Genomic DNA, 17,550 nt, shown 5'->3' with positions numbered 1-17,550 from the left:
AAAAAAAAAATGGATACTTCCTTCAAGTAATATGTACTATATCTAAATGCAGCAACTACATGTATGTACGTTTTTTATGTAATTCCAAAACGAAAAAGAACTTATTTGTTTGGCTTATTTTCCAAACAAATTATCCCTTTCTGAATTTAAGATTATTTACTATGTTATTTGTTTCCCTATCATTGAATCAAAACTTAATTGAAAAGTAGTCATTACTTGTAAGTATGAGTCTAAACATTAATTTAATCAACAAGTTACAGTAAATAATTCACCACCTACTCAAAAAGTTTTCACTTCTGCTGTTTCAAAAGTCTCCTTTGAATATTCATAACAAATTCATCTATGCATACATACATTTAAGCTATTAGATATTGAAATGCTACAAAAAATAACCACCTATAAATGGTGCATTTTCATGCTTCTTTCATTTCTGGCAACAATTGTAAAAAGTCATTACCGATACATAAATAAAGCCACATTAATTCTATATTTGTAGTAAATTGAAGAAAAACTCCTTTATATTACATTACTGCGTATTACAAAATCAGCTGCTATGATTGTTATGTTTGCAAAAACTTATTTTCAATAACAGAATCTATAAATAGGAAAATAGGCACATCAAAGAAGACATGCCTATGGTGTATGTTTAATGAAAATTTCTTCCATTCAAGTGACAAGACATTACATATAAAAAAAGATAATGAATTCTTAACCATAAGACAGTGATTAGACTGCTCCACTAAGTCAGATGGTGATTAGACTGTGCCACAAACATAGGGCCAGTCCAGTCTGCACTTTTGTGCGATTTGACCAGGCTCAATACTGTTGGCGGACCATTTTCAAATATTCACTTTGATACCCCCAATAATGATAATGGACAGTTCTAAAACTGGAAGCGGGCCAAGTCCATTTATATGAAAGTTGAGCAGGAAAAGAGATTAAAATTCTAATATTCCTCTGGCACTGTTGATAAGTCAACTAGAAATCACAGTCACCATGCTTGTAAAAAATCCAGCACATAAAAACTAACAAGCAAAAATATCCAGACTTGTTTAACTTGAAATCACCAAGTTATCATACAAATTTAAGAAAAGCCACACTTCATGAAAGCCTTATGAACATTATAAAGAGTTGGTTTATTTATTGAGTAGCTGATAATACTATAGAACTTATCTTCAATTAAACATTCCATTTTCTATTAAACATGAAATTGAGCGATAGAAACAAAATATTTCCAGTAATAAATATAGTACCACTAGATAAACTGCAGACATAAAAACTTATTTGTGTTTGTTGTATTGAAAATAAAAAGTAATTGCATGGAAAAAGGTTCAAAATGTACACAAGAACTGTCCAATTTACACATTGTGCTCGAGTATTGTAAGCACATGTACTTGCCTGGAGGTGAGGATGATGGTAACTAACAAGTTAACAAAGTATTAAAGCAAAACCTCAAAGGGTGAAGGAAATAAGTCTAATAAAACTTAATTTGTCTTCTTTTTATTGAAATACAGTCAGTAAATGCATGAGTGTAAATTCAAAATATAAAACTAATCCTGAAAACTTTGAATCTAGCATTGTTTCATCTTATTTATAAAGAAAAAAGATCTTTTATGAGTAAAAACACTGGACTTCAGGAATTGTCCTGAAAACTAATATAATACTTATGTAAATGATTTATTTAAATGTTTTTTTTTCTCTTAAAACAAAAATATCATAATTATGCAAGTGATGTGGTGATGTAGTGAGGTGATGTGTTAAAATGTATGATGATTTTAAAGCAATAATAAAACATTAGCTGAAAACTTAAGTTTGAAAATTTTCCAATCATGGCGTTTATAAAATTTGCTAGACTGGTTGCCAGACTCAAAATTTTAAATGAAAAAATCCAGTGTTTCTAGATAGAAATGTGTGTGACAGCCTTTTAAGAAATTTGCTTGAATTACCCTTTCATCAAGATTTCTGGTTTGGAAGAGGAGACCCAGTTTGACTTTCTCTGCATCGTTTGCGATACCTCCAGGCTCCTCCACATCTCCCCGGGGCGTGCTCGTAGAGTCCATACTGTTGGTGGATTCTGACCTGGGTAGCAATGCAGGGGAAGTACCACGATGCTGTGGCATGCGACTTTCTGACCCATCCTGTGGTTGATTCTCTGTTATTATAAAATAAGTAAATATTTATGAAAACATTTATAGACATAAATAGCATGTACATCTGTTCTGTTCTAGTAAGTTAATCAAGGTAAGTGAAAATATAGGGTATTTGTATTTATAAATCGAATGTATTGTTTTGCAAACTATAATTACATATAGTATTATTAGACTGCTATAAGGCCCAAGACATAAATCTAATTCTAATCCTTTTTTGGAATCTAAATGACATTGGCCAAAGCATATTTCTTCATTTGTTAAAAATTCTACAACCAAATTCAAATCTTTTGCTTCTTTATTCATTATGTATAACACTGTCTAATCATAAAACAATGCTGTTCGAAATAGACAATAAATACAGAATGCACAAAGACAGTAAATTAGAAGTTTCTTTCATAAAATTTAAAGTCTTTACCAAGATAAAAAGAAATTTTGCTTTTTTCCCCATATTTCTATACCTACTTTATTTTGTCAATACATCTATATAGGTGTAATAAGTTTTAAACGTAATGAGACTTAGATATTGATCTGTAGAGACATTTCTCAATGGTGCTTAAGAATTTCAAAAGTAAATATCCAATACTTTATTCTAGGCTAATCCAAAAGTGTAGGTTTACATATTTTTGTAAGCCACTTTGTGTTTGAACAAACTTACAAATAAGACATATCTGTAAACATTACACCTATTCTATACATGATATTATAAGCATGTTTGAAAAATGAATATAAAAATATAGAAAGATATTGCCCATTAATTAATAAGGGTTCAGGTATCTTTACTTATAAAAGTCAATTAAACAGATTTATATTATCAATCTTAATATTATTGTTGTCAAATTTTGTATACATAATGATGCCCCCACCCTGACATTGTGTAAGAGGACTTGAGGAATCATTTTGTCATAAATTATAACAAATGGGCATTCATATTCCTAAAATGGTAAAAGACTTTTGTATGTGAAATTGATGATGATAATTTATTTTAATTAAGATCCATTTCTGATGATAATATGTACATACAAGTGACTTTGTACTGTTTGATAAAATGTCATAATTGAAAAAATACAATTTTTTTGAGTACTGTAAAATCATTATTATTCATGGGGCACTAATTGTCATGGTTTTCATAGTAAGGTCAACCCATGAATTTAAGATTCAACAAATTTCATTTTGTCAGCTGTAAAATCATTACTTTATTTGCATTTCTTTTGAAAAAAATAGAGAATCCATGAATTTAAGGAGCCATGAAATGTTTCTTGTGACAAAACCACGAAACTTCTTGGCCACAAAATTAAATGAATTCATAGCATTTCATTTCAATCCAATACAATTTTTTTTCAAAAGAGCTGTTAGGGAAGATAACTCACTTGATTAAATAAAAACTGGACACGGTGACTATGAAAATTATAATGTAAGTGATGCTGGATTGAATACTAAACCAATAGATATATGGGGTCATGAAATAAACATTTTGTTTTCCTGGCTATAACATTAGTGTTACAGGAGACTATCCCCTCAATCAATTTGAACTGACCTATGGTAACACTTGAATGACAAATGTTGACCTTTTGTAAATCTTTCTCCAACACTCAAGCAATAATAGACTATATAAATATTTATTATAACAAGGTATTCAATAAATCTAACAATAAAATACTTATATTCACTTGTTACAAATATGACTGGTCAGCAAATTATTGGGAAGTAATCTATTGATTGCTAATTGAAATTGTAATATAGGAAATTTATATTGCTACTCGTGAGATTTGGAATATTTGTCTGGCAGTTAAAATTGAGTGAACACCTTGTAATGCTTTTGTTTAAACACTTTGCGGCAAATTTTAAATTTTGAAATAATGATAACCAACATATTGGCTGTATGTCATAAAAATTTAAAATTGGTTTTTAACATTTTTTTTATATAGTTTAAAGCAGCACGCCTCCAGATTCTTTCTTTTTTTAGATTCATAAGAGTCGTGCTAATTTTCAAATAGTATCTCAAAGTTAAGTATTGTGAAATGAACCCACATTGCAATTACACACAAATAACCAAAAAGAGGTCAAAATATGCAAAAATAGCCCTTAAGACGTTAATCACGCAATAGAAATATGGTAGAAATATAGAAATATGGTGATAAATACTGCAAAATCAGTCTTTAATCAAATTTAACATGTAAATTATTGCTTTAATCTTTTTGACTTTTCTTAAAATCTTAGTACATGTTCTCAAGTTTGAATTCTAAAAAAATAATTTGCCTCTTCTGCAGGCATGCAGCTTTAATACGATATATACATTGTATATGTTTAAAATGAACTGGTCTTGCTTTGTATTTGCAACAGACTACATTGTCTGTGAAAGATTTGAACAAATTAGCCTTAATAGGCTGCTGGTGACAACTAAATATAACCAGGCCACCTGAGCTGTGACAGGCCAAGTTAGCCTGTAAGGTCATGGTTGGCACTGTAAGCTATTCATACTTATTCAAATTTTTCCCTTAAGATTATAAATAAAAGATTTTATGCAAATTGAATGCTTAATTAGATATTTAGCAGGGTAAGGGTTAAATACAAAATATAAACATTTTAAACACTTAAGCATTTAAACCCCTCACTTTTTGTGTAATGTTAATTTCTTCTGCAGAGATTTTATTTTTTTTATTAAAGACTTCATATGCAAACAGTTTACATCTGAATATATGAATTTAAAATTTATAAATTATTGAATTCAAAATACCATTGCAAATATTCAAAATTTTGTAAATCAATATTTGTAATAATAGTATAATAATGATCGTCAGCAATATTGGAAATCTATACTTGGTTAAATTTATCAATAGGTATTTTAAGACATTTAAAACAGGTATGAAGTATCACTTGGCAAACAGTCAATATCAGTTATTTGATTTTGTAATGATATGAATTATTTGTGAATATTTGATATACCTTCATGATTACCTTTTACACGTAAAACGTAAAATGACAAGAATGCAATCTCGGAGGATATAATTATGGACCAGAATGCAATACTGTCATATCTCCTTGGACTTCACACAGTTGCTATGCTAAATTTGAATAATGGACTCATCCTGCCTTGTATTTGAAACTATCTATTGTTATGTCAAGGGAATTCAGTAACAAAATGCTAAGATTGGGTATGCAGGTTGCAATAATGATAGGATCTGGTGAAATCCAGTTTGCCCGGGTTTTAAGCCAATTTCAACATATTTTTTGCTGGTCTTCCTAACTTGCTTTCCTGGATAACTAAACAGGAATTACCAATTTCTCTGCAAGTGATGGACCTAACTTATTTTTAAAATTGCCACACAATTTTTGAATCAGCTATGATCAATTGACACAATCACAATATTTTGCCTCACCTGAACATTGAACTATTGACCCCTGGAATACAAATCTGATGCCTTCCCTAACTCAAACTAAGCAGGCAGACCACAGGTGCTCATCCTGGTCAAACTCTTTATAGTGGGGAAAGTCTACAGCTAACATTCAAAGAGTTATGAAATATGTAAAAACTGCATGTAAAATGCCTTATAATTATACGTTACTGCCCTATTTCATACAGATTATAATTAACTGCACATTCCCCTTATTGTTAAACTGTTTCAGCACAAAAGCTGTATATCAGATAAACCTGTACTAAATAAGGTCTGAATGACAATATTTTTATGAATACAATATAGATAATTCTTTTCAAATATGAAGATCATGTAATTACAAAAGTTCTAAATTAAGTTTTGAAAATTTCATCATGATAAAAATCATACTACCTTGTACATTTATTAACTAACTTTTATTAAAAGCATTGAAAGAAAATGTTTCAAGCCACATGAAACCTCAAATCAATATTTATAGCAAAAGTAAAATATTTTTGTCAGATATTTTTACAAAATAGCGTTGTACTTTGATGAACTTTCAACTGTTCAACACCTCAATGTAAACATTTAGACTTTTATTATAAAGTACCCCTGAAGCCACGCCTGTATTTGTTCAGACCCGCACCTTATTGTTTACAATTTGATTTACAATTAGCTAGGATATGTACAAACTGTGCCTCTAAATCCTTTTGACAATTATTCTATGTTATCTAACATAGATGACTTTCTCTGATAAACAGACAATATATATATCAATACGGTCATTGATCCCTTTGTACTGTTGGGAAAATGAACTTACTATTTTTAAGACAACTAATTAACTGGTTTGTAAACATGTACATAATAGTCTGACATGATTTCACTTTTTATGACCTAGAAAAATTGATTTTGTTCCCCTAGAGGTTTGACTCTTTGAGTCTACACATCCCTGTAGTCATATTGTTTGCTGACTTTAGATTATTTTTTTAAGTATCCTCAAAATTTATAATGTTTAGTTCCTAAAATGAAAGCTGGACAAGTCAAGAAATTCCGTTTAAAAAAGCTAAATGTTAATTGACAGAGAATTTACAACATACAAAAAAAAATTATTTTTATATCTATGAAATATAACTTACTAAAATCTTCATCATACACACTTCTTTCAGAAACTTCACTAATGGCATAGAGCAGAGGTGGGCTTCGAACTTGAAACCCCAACAACTGTAGGGTCACACTGCCCCCACCTCGCATCTTTCAACCTTTTGCCTCCATGATTTTATTCATAAATTGTATAGAATTGCTGCACATAGTTTAATATAATCCGAATTTGTCTTTGCATAACATTCTTTTATTAATATATTAAATATTGTCTGGACACAGAAAATGCTGGATCTGCTAAAGCTTCATTTACAAAAGTGAAAATCACATGTTCAAATACATACATGTATAAAGTTATTTATTAGTCCAATTTTCTTATAACAATTAAAGCATCAGTCCACCTTTAATTGGCACTAAAATGCTAGAAATAAAACAACACTGCAAAAATAAGACAAATTTTCTATCAAAATGTTAAAAAAAATCAATATTGATATATATATTGTAACTGACTGATTTGCATTTTGATTAAAAATCAGAAACTGGATATTTAAAGTTTTTGAAAAAGATGTCTAACTCTAAAGAATTTAAAATACTGGTATAATCTTCGAGAAAGGCTTAAAGGGGATTGACAATCATTGTACAATGTTTAATTCAAACAGCTTTAGTTTACTATACAGACTGAAGACAAAGCCTTGCTATTGTTGTACACAAAAGTGTCATAAATTGTTTTGTTGTTTTGGTTTACACAAAAAGGTTCTTTTTAAGGTTATTATATGCGGTATCCAGTAGTAAAGCGGTAGCTCTTTTGGCCGTCTTAAATTTCTACTAAAAACCAGATTAAAATCTTGGTCAAATTTACAGTTCAGATTTACAAATTCCACATCTCTCAAAATCTGATTTTAAAAACAAAATCTTCAATTAAATACCTTAATTTTATTTTCATTTTAAATAAAAAAGTAGATATTTAAATGAAATCTGATTTTCAAAAGTAATCTTTTATTTCCCACTCATTTAATCAATATTATATATTTAGTTATTTATTAGAACTTAATAGCTAAGATTCAAGTAACTTGGCCCCTAGATATTTTATACATTTTATTACCGGCAGTTTGATACTTTTTTTGTTTAATTGACATCAGCTACATTCTTTGACCTACTTATTTGCCCAATGAGAGGGCTTAAATATGAAAACCTTATATATCTTTTACCAGTATTTGACCAGTTATTCATTTGAAGCGGATAAACCTGACATGCATGTGCAAAAAATATGGTAACAACAAACAGCTTGTAGATCAAAAATATGAAAAATATCAACGTTTTAAACTGCTACAGATGTACTCCCTTAATTAACATCTACCCAAAAATACTTGATCCAACGTTCACTGTATTCCTGTATTGAGTTGGTTTATGATTGTGTCAGCAATATTCTAAAGTGTTTTTCTTTCCCAAAACATTTATTCCCAGAATCTGTAGAAGACATACCATTATTTTTCAGCAACATTGGAATCATATGCAATGGGAGATGTTTTCCTTGCCAATGGTGCTAACTCTTTTGTTTTATCAACTATCAAAAGTTAAATTTTTATCAGTTTCTTCGATCAAATTATTCAGTACACACTTACCTGGAAAGAAGACATTTTGTTGTGACATAGAAGGTGAAGCAGACGTTATTGAACCACGGTGAGCGCCACCTAGCTGTAACATCTGTAAATGCTGTGCTGATTGCAGGGAACCACTTGTAGCCTGGCTTGGAGTCGGTGAATTGGCATGAATTGATATTTTAGCACCGAGTCTCATCTGGTCGATTGTAAGCTCTGCTAGAGCATATTTTGACAAAAGTTTATCATAGTCTGACTGAAGTTGCCTCACTAGGTGAGTAGCTTGTTGACGCTTACTAGACTCTTGCTTCAATTTCTGAGTTAACTCCCCTTTCGGAACATCAGAGGCACTGCTCTTAGGTTCACTTTTATCAAAGTCCTGTAAGTCCAGTAACGGATCGTCAATATTAATATTCCTTATTTCAGACAAGGTCATGTGAGTTGGTTTCACTGGACCCATGACATTAAGATTTGTAGCACTTTTACTTTTGACTTTAAGGGGTTGATTTTCATCAACTGGGCTTGGTTTTGGTAACAACCTTTTCGGACCTTTCTCCAATTTCTTGAACATCCCAGTTTCATGATCAAAGAAACTTTCCTGAGACCTTGCATGAGACATACCACCTTTTTGTTGCATAGGTGGCTTCCCTTGTGATTTGCTCATTTTTGGTCGAGCTGACCTACTTTCTGACGCGGCAGAGGATAATTCACTAAGAGCAGAATCCGGTCTAAATGTGTCACTTTCACTTTGTGTTTTATTACGCGAGTCGAGGCGAGAAACTTGCGTTAATGAATCAACGAATCTCTCATCATTGCTTTGATAACCATTATTTTCCTGATTATTGTCATCTGCTTGAGGAGTTACTGACCTACTTCTGTCAGACTCGTCATCATAATCTAATGTTTGACCTTGAGGAGTATTTGACCTACTATCATCACTGTGCTGTCCTGATATGTTCTTATTTCTCTTTTGGGGTGTTAACGAAGGCTTATTTTCATTATCATAGGCTGGCATTTTTGCCGGTTTTGGACTTTCTCCATCATTTTCTTGACTTGCAACAAAGAATATTTCATCATCATTTATATCCTCAGTATCACTGTGATCAGTTCGCTGACTCTGTGTTTGTTCAAACGTTATACTATCATTATCATGATCAAGAGTTTGAAGTCTTTCGGTATAAAGTTCAAGTGCTTCCTCTGGAGATATTTCAGGAAATGATCGACTACTTATTGTTCTAGTAGAGCTAGCAGTATTTGGTCTTGTACGTTTTCCCTCATTTACTTCAAACTGACGGTGATCAAAAGAATCAAAACCATGACTCTCAAACACTTTTACTTCTGCATGTCTGCCATTATTTTCAGGTAATTCAATGTCCATAGACTCTCGGGTAGCGTCCGGTCCATCTTGATTTAAAAAATCTTCAATTTCATCTCGCGTTTCGTCATTATCGTAATCTCGTGAATAATTTGTTTCTAGATTTTCAAACTCCTGTAACGAATCTCTTGGATTTGCAAAATCCTCCTCGTCAACAAGAACACCTAATTCTTGCAACTGTCGATAATATTCTTCACCAAATAAATCCTGCTTTTTATCTTCTCCTTGTGAAATCCCATGATCAAGAATTTCATCATAGTTTAACGAATGATCAAAGCTACTTCTGCTGCTAAGACCACTCCTATTTCCTTTTGGAGTTAGTCGGCCTCGAGACTTATCACCTGTATCATCAAAATCAGCATCAAAACTTAAATCATCTTTCGACGCCTCTAAATCACTGATATTTATATTACTTTCATCAAAATTGCGTGAAACGTCTTCGAAGTCATAAGATTGAAGGTCTAGTTGACGTAATGTTGAGGGAGTGCTTGATTGTTTATCTCCCCCTAGACCTGAATCTGTCCAGTGGGTGGAGCTACCATGTTTGCTTAGCAGATCAAAGTCGTCTCGTACAATTCCTTCATCGTCAATAAGAATCCCGCCAGCTGAAAATATATATACAAAGAGTTATATATCAAAATTATTCAACATTTTAGATCTCTGCAATAAATTAAAAAAGACATTGTGAGCAAAGGAATTTAACCTTACATTTAACAGGTCTCCTATTGAAAAACATTTTCTGCATTTTCTTTTTGTATTCCATTTTTAAAGTCAGTTACAGTTCATCCCTTTTTTCACAAGTTTTTCAACTTTTTGCTGATATATTTTTATATCCACTCTAAATAAAATTTCCCACTAGTTTCCGAATCAGAAAACAGACATAATATGACATCTGTGAATTGTTTAAAAGAACAGACGCAAAAAAGGCAATAATTTCACACATTTCTGCAAGACATACATTTAATATTGCTAAATTTCGGCAACAATGCGTCTATAATTATTAATTGATTTAGCACCTTTTGTAGAATGGGAAGAAACTATGGATATAAATAGTATCAAGACCTTAAGTTTCCTGTCAGGTCATCAATAATATAATCAAGGTAAAATCTGACCATATGGTTAAAATGTTGACATTCAATTCTCAGAACTTATACAAGGTGTAAAATAGACTAGTTTGCCTTAACCATTACTAAGCTGTATATCTTATATTAAATTTTTTACCTTATCCCTAACGGTTGGATTTAAGAGTTAATAACAAAGTGATTTCAATGTTTAAAGTTTTAAATTTGGGCGGCAACAGAATGTAGAAGGATGTGCAAGCTGGTTTTCTATACTGATGGCATATTAAAGCTAGCATAACAAAAATACATTAAAAGACATATTTTCCATCAATAGTACCTTTGTGAAAGTAAATCAGTATTTTATTTATAACAGGTCATACTATAATATAATTAGGAAAAAGTATAATATCTTGGAGATCCGGCTTTAACCGGTGAAACCGGTAGATATTTCCTTAATTACAAAAATAGTTCTGCTGATAAATAATTACAATGTAAATTGGAAAAGGCATCGCTTTATTCTTTTTTCCTGCTAGTTTTATCCATATTGTTTGAAACTTTACATTTGTGACATATGATATACATGTATGTATATATATATGTGTAATCAGAAATGGCACAACCTATTCTTGCCTTGTACCAGAATAAAAGGCACAACCTATTTTTGCCTTGTACCAGAATAAAAGGAACAATCAGATTTCAACAACAATAAAATCGATAAGAAACTTTTCACTTACTTTTAAATATTCACTAAACAAATCCAAAGTTAAACAAACTTACCCCAAATTCAATTGTAGTGAAATAAATCATTAAATGAAGGAATCATTCTAAATTCTAAGTGTACCACAGGGAAAATATGCGAGGGATCATTAAACATTCAATAAATACTTGACAATTATCTGTATGAATAATAGAATAATAACAATTAAATAAACCGAGGGTTTATTGATGTTGGAACCAGATTTTATTACTTTTAACCTGAAAATCGCCACTATTAAGCAATCAATAACTTTAAGAGCACTAATTTTCGTTTGAGCAGTAAATAAAATGCTGTTTTTAAAGGGATTCCACCAAGGTTTTTTGACATGACGGGACTGGAAATATTTTTTTTTGAGATCAATGTTTCATTTAACATACTAGTAGGTCTAAGACCAACAACTTGCATGCAAAATTTCAGCTCACTGCTTTTCCAGAATAATTATTTTATTAAAATTGTGAAAAAAATTGCAAAGCCTATTTACTCAAATCAGACTGAGAATAGCACAAAAATAAGATTTTCAATGTACTTCTGAGAATATTTCTTAGTTATCTTTTACAAATCTTCCTGTTTTAAGTGCCACAACTAATCTATGCAAGAAATTAAAATTTAATGTTTTCAGGCTTTTGGACCTCACTCAGTGGAGCTCAATTAAAAGCTTTCCTACTTTAACAGCAGTAACAAATCATGATAGTGATGGATTTTTGAAGAACAAATAAAATCTTTTGTTGAAAAGTTATGAAATAATTAATAATAGCGATATTTGAACAAGAAAACTTAGATTAACAGAAATTTGAAAGTTCTTTAAAGATCAATTATCATAATTAAAGATAGATGCTTTTTTTTGCTTTTGATACATGTATCTTTACTCTTTAAAGAAAATCAAATCAAACAGGTCGAAGGCGCTGTTCATTGAAAATGTAGTTGTCTACATGTAGGTATCTAAGTGAATTACAAAGAGGTTCAGAACAGAATCTGGCCAGGCACTATAAATTTTGACTACCCAAACATGGAATTCCTTTAAATAAGAACCTATGACCTGCAGTATTTGTATAATGTATTTGCCCTGCTTTGAATTTAGAACACTCCATTCTAAGTTTAAGGGATTTACCAAAATACAAAAATTTAGCTCCACCCGCAGTACAGTCAGCTTGGGCAGACGGTGCACAGAATTGCTAGCTGGACGCCGGCTCTGTACTCATGGCAATGGTTGGTAACAAACAGTTCCAGCAGGATAAAAGCTAAATGAAAGAAGGGCAAGTCAGTTCGACAAATTAATTGTGTTCTGTATGGATTAATCATCAATTTTGCGAGTCCAGTAACTAAAGGTACAATTAAGTATTACATATCTTTCTATGTTATGTTACAATAAACCTGCATCTCAAAATAATTACATATTGACCACTCCTAACTAAATTGCAGTCATCCACGCCTAATGCACTGCTAAAGTTAACACCATGAAAAATAAAACATTTGGTTTTGTTATATATTATACCTATTGCTGCTGCATATTAATTTTATGATAATCAAATAATCCTGCTAAAAAATGATTCTATTTTAAAAACTATACTTTAAAAACTCCAATCCTTAAAGACTCCAGTGCTAAATTCCTTTCTTAAAATGAAACTATCCCACATTTATTTCCTTTCTCTTTATACTTCCACACAAAGTATTTTATCAAAGTCCCTTATCCAGAATATCACCTTCAATAAACAACTTTTAAATATATACATACCTATCTATATAAGATATAATGTACGTTGACAAATATAATAAATCACAGTAAAATGAGAGACTTCAATAAGTTCAAGGATCACAAATATCCCCCCCTGATATATTAAAATCTATTCAAAACTGAAGCTTCAATATAGTAAATCCTTAGTATAAATGTTTCCTCCAACTGGCCGAAGATTCCCTTATTTCTATAGGTAAAAACCCTCTGCCATTTAAGATCATTAAGCCATTTTCAAAATATGTGACAGCAATACTGTGAAAAGAATTTTTCCGATCAAACGGGCCTTTAATTCTGGTTCTATTCAACTATCTACGTATAAAATGATTACATTAACAATTTAAACTATTTCAAATAGAGTGAAAATTGTGTACATGGTATATATCTTAATTGGTTGTTGATTGAATTCCGATCAAAGAAAAAAAATACACATAATCGCACCTTGTACTGTATATTAAAATGATCAAAGTTTATATAAATAGAAATATAATTGAAATATTGTCAATTCCTTTTATTTGTGTTGAACTATTCTACCTGAAGGAGCAAATAGCTTTTCTCTAGAATTCAAAACTATTAAATGACATGGTAAACTTCTGATTTCATTTGTAAGAAAAAGCCATGGTAAGGAAGTGGTTGGTCAAAAGGGGGACAACGACTTTAGTGATTTCCAGTAAGTGAGCTGATTGTTAACAGACATGTCACAAGTTTTTCTATGACAATTTGTATGTCTACACAAGCATCATAATCCTTCAAGTGATCAATAGGATGATTTACATGGAGGAAAGGGCAAATATAATAAACACCAGTCCAATGTAACCCCTGGACCAACATTCCTGAGGAATTATAGTTGGGTCTCTGTCATTTGAACTAACATCCTGTAAAGGCCTGTGAAAATACAAATTCACTGTCTCTGCAATGTGAGTTGGACATTTCTCAACTAGTTTTGTGCCAAACGAAGCCACAACATTGACACAGCAGTTCAGGGACAGTCAGGGACACACATGGGATAAAAAATTTGATAATTTCTTCCACTTTCTGTGCAAATGTTACAAATAGCAAATGCTTTACCCCCAACACCACCCCACCCCATCCCCTCAACACACATCTCCTTATGCCAACCACACAACCCCTAACCTCCTTATAAATTAGAGAGATAAACTTTCCAAGAAAATGCACAACACTACAATGTAATGAAGTTCCCAATAAAACACAACTGTTCAAGTACTTCGATATAGGAAACAACCAAAGATAGAGTCAAAGAGCAAGCAAACATTATTTTTACCATCTAATGTTTACATCAATATTAGTACATTAGGCCATTTTATACCTCATTATATCAAAATCAAACATCAAACAGTTCTCTCATTTGAGCCAAAGCAACCTGTCTTTTATATTATTTTATAACAGAACAAATAATTGTGTAAACAGAGAATGAGCAAGCAAAATTTACAAGTAAGAAATCACTTAATAATGATTTTTGGTATCATTTTCAGTTAAACAAATAAACTAGCTGTTTCACACATAAAACTGTTAAAAAAAATATAGTTTAACATAACCAGGTATCAATCTTTTCTAATTGGTTCTATTTTTTTAAGTTCATGATGTATTTAAGCTCAACTGTGTTAAAAGATAAACCAATCTCAGGACTGACTGGTGCCACATTAGAAAATAAAGGAGGCGTGCCTTTGACAGTAGGGCTCTAACCTATGATCCCTGTGATGACAGGCACAGACATTTTAACTGCTATTACTATAATCTCCCCCTTACCAATCTTATCACAGTTCATCATATTAATTTTATAGTAATGGACAGAATGAAAATTTATACTCAGGTATCATGCAGTCATTTAATAACAAGCAGTCTGATGGTTATTTAAAACTTTATAAGAAGCATAAATGTACTCTTAAAAGTAAACATTGCTAAAATACTACTTTAATAATGGTATACAGACCATTTATTTCACATAAAATAAGTGTTTTTGCCAGAGCCCATTCATAAGAACTACTAGCATAAATGCAAAAAAATCTCTTTCATTTTGACAGAAATTCTTGAAAATGCTCCAAAAATTAATTGTTTAACAATCATTAAGCCTGATTTTTAACATTTCAAGTATAATTTACTATAATTTTTTTCTATACTGTCAGGGTCACTGTATGAAGTGTAATTTCTCTGTATTAAGTTGACCATACATGATCCTTTGACTTGACCATCTGCCAAGTTTGACATAGTCATGCGAATTTTACACCTGATTTAACTACTTGATACACCTTTTGGCAAGGAATCAAGGTGTTTGTAGAGCTATCAAGTACTATTATTTTGGCTCATAAATTGCTCAGATTGGCTTATTATAACATAGCAAACAAAACAGTATCTGAAATTCATCTTCAATTGTGTACGTTACTGTATTATCATATTATAATATTTCTTTTTTAAAACCAAATCTGTGCGAAATATCAATGACTCCAGTATTTCTGTAGTATTGGAGATGTTCAGAGATTTGTTTTGTCTAAGTTTGGGTTTTAATAAATCCTCTTTTTTCTTGATAGCAATCCAGACACAATAATTATATTTGATAATGAATCACATTAGAGAATACTATACAATTACAGTATAAACAATGTTACTATAATAGTGTTTAGGGTAAATAGAAATCACAATTACCCAGTAACAATTGGTTAATTATCTATAAAGCTTGATTGTGCATTAAAATATTTAAAGCAAAGCATTCTTGACTTGGCTTCCTGGAACTAACAAGTTTTGTTGTTACACATATTTTAGGGAACATGGTTGTGGCAACAAATGCGCTCATCTTAAAGGAACAGATACCTTAACCACCTAAAATGATCGAACATTGTAACTTTATTGTGACAATATAGATAGAATAATTATGGCACTCACAGTAAATAAAAAATTTTAGCTCAAAATTTTAGGTCATTTAAAACAACAATAAAGGATAGTTATGATATGGAAAAATAAATCTTTAATTAGATAAGTCTCATTAAAAGTACCATGTCTCAAGGTCAGTTGAAACATCTTATGTTACCTATAATCATGAAAGAGACATGATTCATAAATTATTTAAAAGATAAATTAATTATTGAAAAAACCAAGACATTATTGAATTAGTGAATTGATCAATAAATTATTGCTAAAATGTAAAAAATTAAATTTATGTGTATTTTGTTTCTGAAACACAAAGCTTCTTATTTTTTGTGCCACCATGTAAGGGAAAAAAAACCTCCCTTTGAAAAAAGGTCATTTGAAAAAAAACACTATCTTTCTGAAAACACACATAGCTCTACAAAAACATAAGTATCTCTCAAACACAGTGCATGTTAAGCTTACTTTTATTATCAATTATACAGTCCATCCAATGTCCCCCAGCTGAAATGTTACATATTCTTGCATTAACTTGATGAAGAATCATTTTATACCATAATTATTAGCCCATATCAAACATTTTTCAAACCAAGATATTGCTATTTTAGCATATTTTTGACCTCTTTTTGGTAATTTAGGTGGATGCTGTTTGTAATAAGTAAATTGCTCTAATTTCTTTGTAAAATTCACAACATTTTACTTTATTAATAAAAAGACATTTTCAAAATTTTCGTAAAAATTAGCCTAAATCTGGAGACATGCTGCTTTAATAATCAGGGCCCTCAATCCAATTTGGGGGAAGCGGGTCGCTACCCTCAGCAGGGGGAATTTTGGTGTATGGGGGGAATTTTCCTCTTTTTCTTTTATGGTCAAATAGGTAGATTTTGGGGGAAAAAACAAACGGAAACGTGCAGACATGTACTGTACGATATTCCATTTACAAAATAGACGTCAAATAGATGGATTTTAATTTGCAAAAACAACATTAGTTTTCTTTTTTTTTCTTTAACACTTTATGTTTTGATGGGGAATTTTTACCTCTGTTAGGGGGAAAAAAACATACTATTTTGGTGGGGGACTGCGGCCGAATATCGGCCGCAGATTTGGTTGATCGAGGGCCCTGATAATACAGACACTATTTGTACTTTTCCGATATATACATACATATACATGTATAATTAACTTTACAGTTATGTTTTAAGCTTGTTGTAGACCATTTTGGTTTACTTTTTTTCAACAAGATACATTTTGTACTTACATTCCACAGAATCTCGTAAAATTCCATCGTCATCTAGATCAAAATCTTCACTGTAGCCTCCAAGAAATGCCATACTTTTTACATGTATTATTTCCAGTTATTTCATTGCCTGTCACTCACTTTGTTGTAGTCAACTCTATTTGCCAAATTTTCACATAATTCTGTCAAGCTTAATACTTCCTCAGTTCCATCATGATCTATAAAGTAGAAGTAAAAGAATTATGTTTAATTATTATTGTTTATGTTGACATACATGTAATAGCAAGTGGAAAA

General features: G+C 31.1%; 1 protein-coding gene across 13 annotated transcripts in view; it reads right to left on the bottom strand.

Moving 5' to 3' along the window:
* Nucleotides 1-17,550, bottom strand: part of LOC132713685 (TRIO and F-actin-binding protein-like) — a 55,792-nt gene that overhangs the window by 30,457 nt on the left and 7,785 nt on the right. For 12 of the 13 annotated variants that reach the window (XM_060696335.1, XM_060696338.1, XM_060696339.1 and 9 more), the window contains exons 2-4: nt 17,278-17,474; nt 8,242-10,197; nt 1,947-2,152 (exon numbers count right to left, since the gene is read on the bottom strand). In XM_060696335.1, the coding sequence (XP_060552318.1) occupies nt 1,947-2,152; nt 8,242-10,197; nt 17,278-17,350 (2,235 nt within the window). In that variant the 5' untranslated portion in view covers nt 17,351-17,474. Of the gene's footprint in view, nt 1-1,946; nt 2,153-8,241; nt 10,198-16,484; nt 16,518-17,277; nt 17,475-17,550 lie in introns of those variants that run through there. The other variant, XM_060696340.1, reaches the window with a different exon arrangement.

The sequence above is a fragment of the Ruditapes philippinarum genome, unplaced genomic scaffold (genome assembly GCF_026571515.1).
Source record: "Ruditapes philippinarum isolate M1 unplaced genomic scaffold, ASM2657151v2 ctg650_1_1_1_1, whole genome shotgun sequence".
Taxonomy (NCBI): domain Eukaryota; kingdom Metazoa; phylum Mollusca; class Bivalvia; order Venerida; family Veneridae; genus Ruditapes; species Ruditapes philippinarum.
Note: the sequence above shows the minus strand (reverse complement) of the source record. Positions and strands in the feature narration are given on the sequence as shown.